The following is a 12,191-nucleotide window of genomic DNA, read 5'->3' as shown; positions in this document are numbered from 1 at the left end:
GGAAGGGCACCCAAAAGGTTATTTGTCAAATGCAACGGCTGAGCCATAAATCTAGAATCACAAAGCCAGGCAGAGAGCCAAGACGGGCTTTTATTTAAACTGTGTTCCACAAATATGAACAGACCTGCCTAAACCGTGCACTCCTGCAATACACAGTAACCAAATAACACAGATAAGCATCAAAGCAAAATATGACATGATTTTGTCTTTGATAAAAAAATCTTTATTTGCGGTTTCGACACCACAGTTATGTTCTGTTTGGCGGTAAGACATAATTGCCACTGTATTGTTAACCTGTCAGGACACTCATATGGGCAAGTTGAGTAAAAAACCTCTTTGATTGCCAATCCACAATTATTTAATAATGGCAATGGAGTTATAAGATGTAATAGCTAAGGACTGTCACCACTGACATCCAGCTTGTTATTTTCTTTAATAACCTAAATTTAAAGGATTTTGTCAGTGGGCCTTCATCTCAGTTATTATTGTATCACCTTATTTAGAGATAGACAAAGCTCTCACTGGGGCTTCCCATCTTGGGGCGCAACCCCCTTGGGGAAGCTCCAAATATCAAATGGGGGGGGGGGTTAGATTATCCCTTGTCGGCTGAAACCATATTCAAACTGAAGCTTCTTGAAATTCACAGCAAAATGATGAAACTACATTTAAATGCTTTTGTTAAAGTAGGTGTGTCTGTCAGGATTTGGTTTCACTTTGATGGTTTGGCAAATTAACGATAGGAGAAAGGGTCTGCTGGCTTTCTAAGAGGTAATCTGGGGGGAGTTTGAACTGCCGGTCTTGTATCTTTCTTTTTTTCTGCTAAATTTGCATAGTGTGTGTGTGTGTGTGTGTGTGTGTGTGTGTGTGTGTGTGTGTGTGTGTGTGTGTGTGTGTGTGTGTGTGTGTGTGTGTGTGTGTGTGTGTGTGTGTGTGTGTGTGTGTGGACACACTTGTTACAACTGAGTGAGTGCGTGGTTGTCTGTCTCTGTTTTAGCCTGGTGATAGCCAACAGACTTGTCTCGGGTTTACTCTACCTTTTGTTCAGATTTAGCTTTCAGCTTTTATGGGATAAACTCCAGCTTTCTGTGACCCAAGAGTAGAGTAATGCAGGTATAGGAATTCGACGGCAATCGATCGCCTCATGAAAAATCCTATCAGAATCTTTGAAATAGTCAATTTCAGGATCACATACGTAATGCACTCATGTTTACTGTACACTGTCGCCTTCTTGTCTCATAGATGAAGCCGCTGACAGAACTTCTCTGGGGTCATGAGACGAGTCTTCACCTCACTTTTATGTAACTCGACCTTCTGGACTTCATCTTCCTCCTGCCCTCGCCTGTGCCTGCAGGACCATGGGCAGTGTCAGCAGCGTCGTTAACGGCAACAGCCTCAACAGCAAACACTGCAAAGCATCTGAGCACAGGTTAAAAGAGGGAACAAGTCACCACAGAAAGAGCGGCGGCTGCAGCCTGGACGAGCTACTGAAGTGCAGCTTCACTCAGTGCTCCTCAGCCTCCACCCATCCTGTCAAGGGCCTCTCACACTCACGCTCGGGAAGAAGTGAGGATTTTTTCTACATAAAGGTAAGGTCACACATTTTCAGATGGTTTGCAAGTTCAACATGCAGCCTGTTTTAGTGACATTTGGTTAAAATGTTTGTCCTGGTTATGCACAAGGTGAGCCAAAAGCCGAGGTCGTTGTACCACAGAGAGAGATCGATGGAGGACCGAGTGAGCAGAGACGGTGAAACCGACGTACGAATGCAGCCAAAACTGTTGCTCATGGCCGGAAAAATGACTGAGAAGGTACGTCTGGGATTTATTATTTTATGATTTATCTAAAGTAGAGGCTTGTAAAGAAATGTTCACACTTTTGGGCAGTTTTTGATTTGTTTCATGCCGAGCTTTTGCACGGTTATCTCAGCATGAAAAATAAAAGCAGTAGGAAACAGAAAGTCAGTGTCAATATTACTATAAGTCTCACAAAATAACAAAATACACTTGGTTTAATCCACTTAAACGTTGCACTAAAAACCACATTTAACCATTTTATGATTTCGCTGTTTCATGGCATTGAGTTGATGCCAGGACATACTGTAAGCAGGCCCTTCAATAAATACGTTTCCAGCTAAGCCGTGCTGCAAGATGTGAAATTTGTGTAAATTGTGCAAACTCAAACTGCATGCATTTTGAGGGAAATTGCCAATCAAGAGCCATCTCCAAAAGAACAATGAGGTAATTAAAACAAAAAGAATTATCTACAAATTAACATTGGATTTTAGTGTGGGACTCACACTAAAATCACACTGTTCCAGGTATTAACCTGGACTGGGCCAACACATCCTCCTCACCATTATAACTACTTTCAGCTGGGACAGTTTCCAGAAATGAGAAAATGCAAGAATGATCATGTTTGGAAGTTAAATATAACCAGATAAAACAGGCTGGTTACACTTACTAATAGTCTCAATTCAACATATAAAACATTTTTCTTATTATGCATTTGCCCAAAAGTATCTTGCAATTTGCACAAGCACAGCCAAGCACAAAACTCCCTTGGTGCTGTTAAAGTGAGTAAGTTCGTAAACTTGAAGGGGTGTTAATATTTTGTTATTGTCAGACACAGCCATTCCAGCAATCTGCTTCTGTTTCCAGCTGAGTGGCTGCTGGGTTTTATCTTCATAAAAGGCATGCAGACAAAAAAAAAAAGTAGTGCCTGCAACTTCCATAAGACTAAATATTAGCTGAGATTACAATTTTATGTTCACTTTTACACACTCATAAAACGGATCTTTCCTGTGCTTTACCATCATGGAGCAGTTGGTATAGTTATTCCGACAACTATTATGATTGCCTCTGTCGTCTTTGAACTTGTAAATGACTGATAACCTCACGGCCAACAGGGGGATAGAACAAGCTCAGCAGGTGGTTTAAGAGGTAGCAGCTATTCCTTGTAACCCGTGTTGGAGCTTCCCAGATTATTAATCACCCTCTCCCAGATTAATGACCTAACAATGCCTTGATCTTCTCGGAGAGGTTATAGCTGTGCCAAGAATACGTTGGCAAACGGTGTTTTCCTCAATGGGTCTTTATTCGTCAGGGACATCGTGGAGCAAGGTGGAAGTAGAAAAAAAGGGAATGAGACACAGGGGGTCACAGAGAGTTTCAGGGGTAGAAGGAAAAAAAGAGAAAAAGGAATGGCATCCCAGCCATGAAGTCAGTGAGAAGGAATGCTGAGCTCACAAGCTTTACTCCGTATACTTCAGCAATAGCTCACATTATTAATATCGCAGAGAAGGGCTATTCATCTTCCCTCAGACAGCACACCGAGGAAAGATGTGGGATGCAGAGGAGAGGAGAAAGGACGGGAAGAATGGGGAAGTATGCTAAAGCTTGTGACATTCTTGGACAGCACAGATGGGTCGTGCGGAGTATAAGTTCATCTTAAAATGAGTTTTCTCTTTTATGACAGTCTAGTGAATTTTACTTGAAACTACTGCTGTGTGACTTTTAATACTGCCAGCTTGAAGTGAAGCAATTCGTCACGCTTCAGTGGTTCTATTTCTAATAAGAAGAGACACAACTGGAGAAAAAAAAAAAGTTCATCCCTTTCATGTGTACAGACTTCTAGCATGTGACAATATTTATCTCTGTGAAAACGAGAGATGTTTTTTTTTTTTTTGCACCTTTCAGAACAGAACTCGTCCTTCCTCTTCTCTCTGCAGTGCTTCATGAGGACGAGCCTTTTGCAGCGCTGTCAGCTGAGGGAAGCCACTGAATATGAAAACAAAAAAAGGGATGAGCACCCCTGACTGTGTGTCATTTCACTCTTTCAGACCTCTGCGGAGAAGTCATTGGTCCGTTCCACTGCCTTCAAACCCGTAAATCCCTCAAGGACTTCCTCCACCGAGACAAGCCACCACAGCCTGGACAGCATCCTCTGTCCTTTGAAGAAATCACGCAGCCCAAATATCAAACATACGCAAGACACCTTAGGTTATTGTTTATTTTTGTAAACTGTTGCTTTCGAATGAGATTTTCTGATGTCAGGTTTGTGCAGATATACAATGTTATCCTTTCCTTTTCAGGGACTCTCTCTGACTCCGGACGCAACTCCATGTCTAGCCTGCCCACCCACAGCACCAGCGGCAGCCTAAGTGCTTCCACCGGCCCTGTCAGTCATGGTGACGGGAGCTCAGCTCTCGCAAGCAGCCTCTGCAAGGGAGAGCAGCCCAATTTCCCTCCGTGGGTCAATGGGAATAGCAGTAACCTTGACTGTAGCTACAGGGCTGGTTTAAAGATGAGCGGAACGGCACCTAAGGCTAATGAGGATACTGGTTCTGCGCTTTCCGCTGATGAACCCCCCCTTCTCACAGAAACTGCAGGTGGGATTCGGTCCCCCATTACAACAGATGAGTCGCTGATTGAACATTTAGAACAAAGACTCCTAGAGAGAGAAAGTGAGCTGCAGGAGCTACAGGTATTGAACTGTTAAAAGGAAAGCAGCATGTGCTCCTAATCAAGATGAGCACGTATTATGGAGTACTTAAGACTGTGTTTTCTTTCCCCTTTCCAACAGGTGAGTTTTGAGGAGAAGGAAGCAGACACCTGCCAGCTGTTTGAGGAGAGACAAAAGTACTGCACTGAGGAGATGGAAGGGCTGAAGCAGCGATGCTCCACAAAGCTGAGACAAGTGTCCCAAATGGCAGCAAAAACACATCAAGCCCTCCAGCTGCAGGTCAGCCAGCTCCAGGTCAGATCCCACTCGCTGTCATTGAGCTCAACTCAGCTCAGTACAAGCACAGCACATGCATATGTTTACAATTGCATGAATGAACAATGTCAGAATGGAAATCTCTTTTGCAGACCGAGAAGAAAAAGCTTCAGGAAGATATCTCCAAGCTGACTCAAGAGAAGGATCTTGTGGAGCTCAGACTCAAGTCTTATGAGATGCAGAACACACAACTCGCTCCAACACTGGAGGAGACTCAGTGGGAGGTGAGTCATGAGTCATAGGTGGGATATAAATTGAGCATGAAACCTTTTAGTATTTGAAGCAGTGCAGTAAAATCTTGCATGGGCTTTGGTGAGCTGTAAGAATGTGAATGCTTCCATCACTAAAGTGACCTAAATTCACAATTTATCCACCATTTTACACAAAGTTTTTTATAGGAACGAATTCAAACATTAAAGTTTTATTGACAACAGTCTATATTTTCTTCCATTAAAAACCTGCTGGATGTGACTCTAGCTCTTTATATCCGAGTATATGTATTGTTATGATGGACAATTTTATTGCCCAAAAGATCCTGGCAACTGTTGAAAAAAAATATATTACAATGTGAAAAGGATTTGGAAGTCCAGTAGTCAACTTACTACTTTGTGTATGTACCAGATCCAAGCTTTGTGAGGTGGGGCCTCATGCGCCCATATTTTGAATACTCATGAATCGCTATGCTTGTCTTGTTTATGTTACCTTTACCTTCGAATAAGATCCTACCTCCATAACTCCATAAAGCGCATGCCCTCTACACCCGAGTATGTCATTTTATATTACCATGTCTCTACCATGTCCCAACAGAGACAAATTACATCATTATATCTTCTATGATTTTTGTGGCCATCCTAGTTTTCCTACCAGCTTGAAGCTAGACATTGAAGAGAGGGGTATAGTCATATAGTTACAGTGTGTAGTTTAGCTGCAAGGTTCTTGTCCTTTAAGAAGTATGTGTTTCTTCAGGGGTTGGTGGAAGTGGAGTATTGGATTCACATTGCTGCACTGAGGTTAATGTTTCTTGACACTTTTGCCAACTTTCTCTGTGGATAATAGGTCATAGTGGAGCTCACGGCTGGTTGCACTGCCCTCATATGGCCAACAATAGGGAAACAGTTGAAGCGTATTAAAACCTTTTCGCTACTCTTTCACTTACTGTTGGCATCATATGCAAATGTGAAACTGTAGTTTTCCGTGCATGCAAATGTAACACAATTCTCTCGTACTAATATTTAATGTCCATTACAGTTATCCAGCATTTCAGAGCTAGAGTAAATTCTGAAATGTTGAAATGGGTGTAAGTAGTAAAGACTTTGGTGCAGCCAAAATTACATTTTACAATAATTCTTTTGGTACTTACATTATTTGAAAAAAAAAGAAAGAAAATGCACAACATTCGTTATTAAAAAAGCGTGTATGACGCGAAAGTTGAAGGTATAGGCTACATCAAAAATGAAAAGGAATACAATGGATGATTCAATGTATTATGCCATTATGGTGATTGATGGTTTAATTTTATTTCTCTTCCCATGCTGAGCTCTCATAATGACGATAATAAACTCTTTTATTTCTGTGATCTCATATGTCCAAATTTAGGTGTGCCAGAAGATGGGAGAAATCTCCTTGTTGAAGCAGCAACTCAGAGACTGCCAAGCGGATGTCGGCCACAAGCTAAACGAGATAGTGAGCCTCAGGGCATCTCTGAAGGATAACTTGGCAAAAATGGAAATGCTTGAGAAACAGAATAAAGACCATGAAGACAAACTGCGCTCTCGTTCCATTGAGGTTGAGGTTAGTTCCCCAGTATTGACTGATTTCACAATGGAGTTGAAATAAGGATACAAATAATATTCTCACACGGCCCTTATAGAGGCTGTCTGTTGGAGAGGGAAAAAAAAGTCCTGCAATTATGTGTTACATTTGACAGCGACCTGTCCAGTGTAGTGTTTTTAATTTCCATGCTTTAGCAGACTTAATCACAGTCTTGAAACATGAGCTTGTTTGACACCTTCCATAATTAAGGCCATTTATATCACTCAAAATATTCTTCCTAATTGCTGCCTCTGTCTGCATATTTTCCATCGTTTTATTTTCAGGTTTGCCAAAATGAGCTTCAGCGCAAAAAGAATGAGGCTGATTTTTTGAGGGAGAAAGTGGGCAAACTGGAGAAGGACATTCAGGGAATGAAAAAGGACCTCGCTACAGCCAAAGCGCAGAGGCTGCAGCACAGCTTGCAACTCGGGGCCCATTCCCAGACTCAGACCTCGGAAAGTCCAAACCAAGGTTCAGACACTCCAGGCCGAGGCCAGATGGACGAAAACAGGGAACACGTCTCCAACGAATCGCTCCAAAAAGAAGTGGAGAGACTGAAGCAGCGGCTCAGCGAGGAGAAGAGTGTTCAAGAGAGGCTGGCAAGCAGCTTTGAGCAGGAGCGGCAGACGTGGAACAAGGAGAAAGACAGGGTCATCAAGTACCAGAAACAGCTCCAGATCAACTACCTGCAGATGCACAGGAAAAACCAGGACCTGGAGAGGATCCTGAAGGAGGTGACAGCTGAACTGGAAAGCCGAACAGAACTTGGCATGGACCTTCCCTACAGCTCAGGATTACAAACTTATGACGACGTAATTGCCACAGAGATTTAAAGGGAGCATGATTTCACATGATTTCAGTAACTCTGACACAGACTCTGAAGTGTTTTTTTTGGTTTTTTTTAATGTCATTACAGATAATTATCTTCCTCACATGCAACATCACAGAGAGGGATGCATACACACTGCTAATTAGTGTTTTACATGGGTTATTTAATAGAAGTGTATAATCTAGGGGAAAAAACAACCCTATTAATAATAGATTTTAATGTTTACACTCTTTTAAGCAAATACTAAGTTATTTAATGTTCAACAATAACTTATTTTATTTTTTTACCCATGCTGTTAAACAGATTCACTTAATATTCATGTCATTCACAACATTGTAGATTATGCACAAAAATAAAGGGCATTTGTGATTGGTAGATTATTTCTTTGTAGCAATACTGGTTGGGAAAGCATGTTTTTCGGAAAGGCTCTTTGTTTCTCTTCTGAACCATGCTGCATTTGCAAGAAACAGGCATTTGTGGGATGACCAGCAGAGCTGAGTATTTGGGTTGCGCACACGTAAATTATGCCGAATCTTCTCCTGCCAACAGATGTTCTTTGCTGTTGCGGTTTTGAGCGTCTGGTACTCTCAGGTGCGGATGGGCAGGTGTCTAATTGCCACTTTTGTTTATGAAGAGAAATCAAGATAAGATTCTGCAACCAGTTGTAATCCTATATTTTCACAGTCCAAGACCAAACTCTATCCTCCGAGAGGGGCATTCTCACCCCCAAAGAGCAGGTTTAGCTCAGACTACAGCCGTACGGCGGTGGCTCGGTTGCTAGAGTAGTCATCCTTCAATCAGAAGATTGTAGGTGCAATCTCCAATCATTGTGTCCATATATGTCGAAGTGTCCTTGAGCAAAACACTGAACCTCAAACTGCTCATAGTGGATGGATTGAGTGCCCTATGGAATGTGGCAGCCATATCCATTGTTTTGGGGTCAGCTGTGGTTCGATGGGTAGAGTGGTCATCCTTTGATTTGAAGGTTGTGGGTTCGACGCCCAAATATTCCCTGTCCATGTGTCGAAGTATCCCCAAAGCCCAAGCTGCTTCCATTGGATGGACAGAACGCCTTACATGTGGCAGCCACATCCATTGGTTCAACAATTGTTTTCTTTAAGAATCCCCAGAATTGAACCTCCAGAGAGGAGAGGATGGTGTGGACCTTCAACCGTCCTAACCTTAACGACATTGAACAATTTTGAGGCAAATTTGGGTGTGTTGTTCGCCGACATGTGACAAATGCAGAATTTAATCTGAAAACTAACCCAATACACTGAACAAAACAAGAGTCAGCAGCATGGGCACAGCCCACATGCTCAGCTCTGCCCTTCATTCCACAAATGCATGTGCCTTTCAAATATGGCACAATTCAAAAGGGAAATAATTGTGCTTTCAAATTTTATAAGATTTATCACCAAGGAACTTTGCTGCAACAAAGAAATAACCTACCAAACACAAACTACATTACCTTTTGAGCATAGCTAACGTTAACAAATCATGTATTGTTTTTTTAATTGATTTCATTAATTAAAACAGTCCAGGCAATGAAATGTGATTTCATTAATGTCCTATATGGTAACGCACAATGAGCATGTTGGTTGCTGAGCATCTGTCTTCTCTAGCATGACAAAATGACTGTGATATATCATCTAATGTACATGTAGGTCCCTAAACATTTTATTGTCACTGTACGCTCTCATCCACATTTCTAAATGGGTGTGGGCACAGAAAGTAGTCTCAAAACGGTTTCCCTTGTTGTTTCTACTCGGCACACATATCTTGTGTTATTGGTTATTGCAGCCACACCGATGTCAAATGTTTCACATTTTTAAAATGCATGTCAAAACCATCTCAAAATGTCAACACATATTCACCCATTGATAGAGGGTATAGGTCGATATGCAAACAGACCACGATGCAGTAATATTTTATAAAACTGTCTGTATATTTTTGTCACTCTGCAGATATTGTTAAATTTGAACTTTGTTACTGAGAATATTTCACTGGTGAGTAAACTGAACCTGCAAATCTTTCTGCGTGAATGTTTCTATATTACTCCTGGAGCAAACATTTGTATTGAATATGATTGGCTAAAAATGTATGACTGCAATTATTTCAATACACAAGCAGGGATATATGTTTAAATCAGAGGACTGCTTTGCAAAGAAAAGGATAACAGTGTATTGAAACAAATCTATTGTCAGAACCAATTAAAAAAAAGGACTCGTTACTACACTCCCAATATGCAGCAGTAATTCATGGTCCATAAATGTAGATCATACGACACAATCCCCTGACAGGAACCAACAGCAAATGTGATCATTCAATTTGTGCTCTGTGGGTGTTTGGAGGGAGAAATATTAAATGGGAGCTGCATAGCAATAAAGACAAGTATTTTTGAGAAAAACTAAGAAAGAAAAAAAAGTAACCACCCAGTTACGTGTACCTCTACCACTACATTGTTCATCCAACTTTGTGACAGCTAACTGGCACTGTTCCACGGGCTTCCTATCAGCAGCTACGACCATTTGGCTTTGCTATTTTGGAGTTATTCCTCTCCAAACAAGGGCGAAGTCATTTGAGAAGCGAAACTTTAACTGCTCCACCTACGCAATGGTCACAAGTTTGCATAGGCAGACAGTCAAGCAGAAATATACTGTATGCCCACCATGCAGGTCAAGAATGTGTGGCAATCTGTGTTGCAAGGCTGCCTCAGATTTCCCAGCTATACACCATTACATTACATTACATTACCACAGCAGGTCAGGGGAGATTTGGAAAACAGACAGGCTAAGTGCAATCTGAGGTGAGGTGCCGTAACCAGTGGCACTCAAACTCGAGTGACTGATAAGTGCTTTGCATCCCGCCTCACGTCGGGCCGAAGCACAGAAAAGTAGCCCAACAGGGAGGCGGAAAAATGATAGTTGATATTGCAGTCAGTGTGAGAGAGAAGAAAAAAAAAATTGCGCGTAAACAAAATCAAGCGAGGAGCGGCTTGAGCACCTTGGGGAAAAGATCCCCAGTGAATTAGCCGATGTGCTGAGGTAGAATTGGAAATGAGAAAACCAAAAACAAGCAGTGGTACAAACGTATAGGTGATTTGTAACGCGACAAATGTTTGTCATCTGTGCATCAGTGCACAGCACTTCTGCTCATTTACAGAGCCGCATTCTGGAATTCAGTTTACATGGAAGTCTTCATTCATTGACAAAGTCATTCAGTCGAAACCCAGAAAAAGAGATGCCACACAGGAAATAGCTGTTTTATGTATGCTAAAACAAGAACTTTCCATCAAAACCTGTTTGTATTGACCATTAAGACTATCCTTTAATGGATATTTTGTTAAAAGAGTGAAACTGTCTATTTTTTGCCATAGACTTTGTGGCTGCAATAATTCTATGTAGAGGTATTCAATTTAGAAAAAAAAAAGAAAAATGTCTTGACAAGCAAATTCTCTCTTTAGCCTTGGAAATACATATGAATGCTGTTAATATATCTTCAAACTGTCTCCAGCTTCACTCTTTGTGAAACCCTCATTATCACTCTCCATTCATCTTGAGCTCATATAATGAGAAGATTGTTTTCTTCTCCCATCTAATCATCTTAATTTCAGCCCTTTGATAGTGTTTCCTTATGCACACAACAGCTATTTTGCATCTCCACTTCTGTCATAACTCAGCCAATGGGCCCCAATCACAACTGAAATCAAATTAAAGCCCATTGTCAATGCGTGTGGCTCTCTGTCACCGACATGAAAGGAGGACCGTAGTGACAAGATAACAAGAAATTCAAAGTCACTGCTGTGGCAAGGAAAAAAATATTGTCCAGCTGGGTGGGTGATTGGGACCTCAAAATAACCATAAAAGAAACATCACCAGTTCTTACACAAAATGCAAAGAATAAACACAGAACTTAACGCAATCTATTTTTTTCTGATTCGTACAATAAGCATACAGCCTATTGTAATGTAGTTTAACAGAAATATCCCTCCCTAAATGCTCCTTTAGACTATGAATTTTACCTTTTTAATACAACGTCTACCATTTTTGATCTCTGCATGTTGGAAGTTAGGGATTTTTTTTTTTTTAAGAGTTAGTTTTGATAGACGTCTCTGTCATGGATTGAGCAGAACATACAGAGTTTGGGTCTAGCAGATGTCTGTGTGATTGGACAGCAGTCAGGCAGCCGTCTGAGGACACCGGGTTACAATTTGGCCCTGCCCTGCAGTGACATGATAATAACGCACTCATATCCTGCTGTGATTCTCCTGATCGGCTGACAGTCAAGCACAAAAGGGGCCTGAATTCATTAGTAACGGGGAGGTGCGCCTGTGAACCTGTTCAACATGCAAAAAAGGGGATTTATGGCTACACGCTCACAACCGGCACATGTAATAAATTCCCAATTTCAACTATCCGTGGAGAAAAATATTGCATTCATACAAAGCGACGGTTTGCACTTCATTTCGTGGTGCAACCTTCACCTCCAACAGTATAATAAATATTCCATACCAGTAAATAATAGATGAGTCAATAACACTGTATCAGTTTCTACCTCGCCCTCATTACTCATTACACACTCACATACTCAAATGTGCTGTATCCCAGCCATACCCCTAAGCAATTAGTTGCTCTAAAATATCAGGGGGCCAGTTACCCAGGCGTGTATTTCATATTTTTATTGGTTTATTTGGAGACCTGAATGTGGACTGGACTATCGCAAACACAGCCTAGGCAAATCCCCAAGCTCCTCTGCAGTCAGCAAAGTAATT

The 12,191-nt window shown here is 41.4% G+C and overlaps 1 protein-coding gene across 2 annotated transcripts in view; it reads left to right on the top strand.

The window, feature by feature from the left end:
• lzts1 (leucine zipper, putative tumor suppressor 1) overlaps positions 1–9,452 on the top strand; it is a 22,299-nt gene extending 12,847 nt beyond the window's left edge. The window contains exons 2-9 of one of the 2 annotated variants that reach the window (XM_080468109.1): positions 1,240–1,586; positions 1,680–1,808; positions 3,839–3,998; positions 4,091–4,482; positions 4,582–4,755; positions 4,869–5,000; positions 6,373–6,567; positions 6,873–9,452. In XM_080468109.1, coding sequence (XP_080324235.1) covers positions 1,356–1,586; positions 1,680–1,808; positions 3,839–3,998; positions 4,091–4,482; positions 4,582–4,755; positions 4,869–5,000; positions 6,373–6,567; positions 6,873–7,421 — 1,962 coding nt within the window. In that variant the 5' untranslated portion in view covers positions 1,240–1,355 and the 3' untranslated portion in view covers positions 7,422–9,452. The remainder of the gene's footprint in view (positions 1–1,239; positions 1,587–1,679; positions 1,809–3,838; positions 3,999–4,090; positions 4,483–4,581; positions 4,756–4,868; positions 5,001–6,372; positions 6,568–6,872) is intronic. The other variant, XM_080468110.1, reaches the window with a different exon arrangement.
• Positions 9,453–12,191: the final 2,739 nt, after the last annotated feature.

The sequence above is a fragment of the Lipophrys pholis genome (genome assembly GCF_963383615.2).
Source record: "Lipophrys pholis genome assembly, chromosome: 7".
In the NCBI taxonomy this organism is placed as follows: domain Eukaryota; kingdom Metazoa; phylum Chordata; class Actinopteri; order Blenniiformes; family Blenniidae; genus Lipophrys; species Lipophrys pholis.
This window is presented reverse-complemented; position numbering and strand designations above follow the sequence as displayed.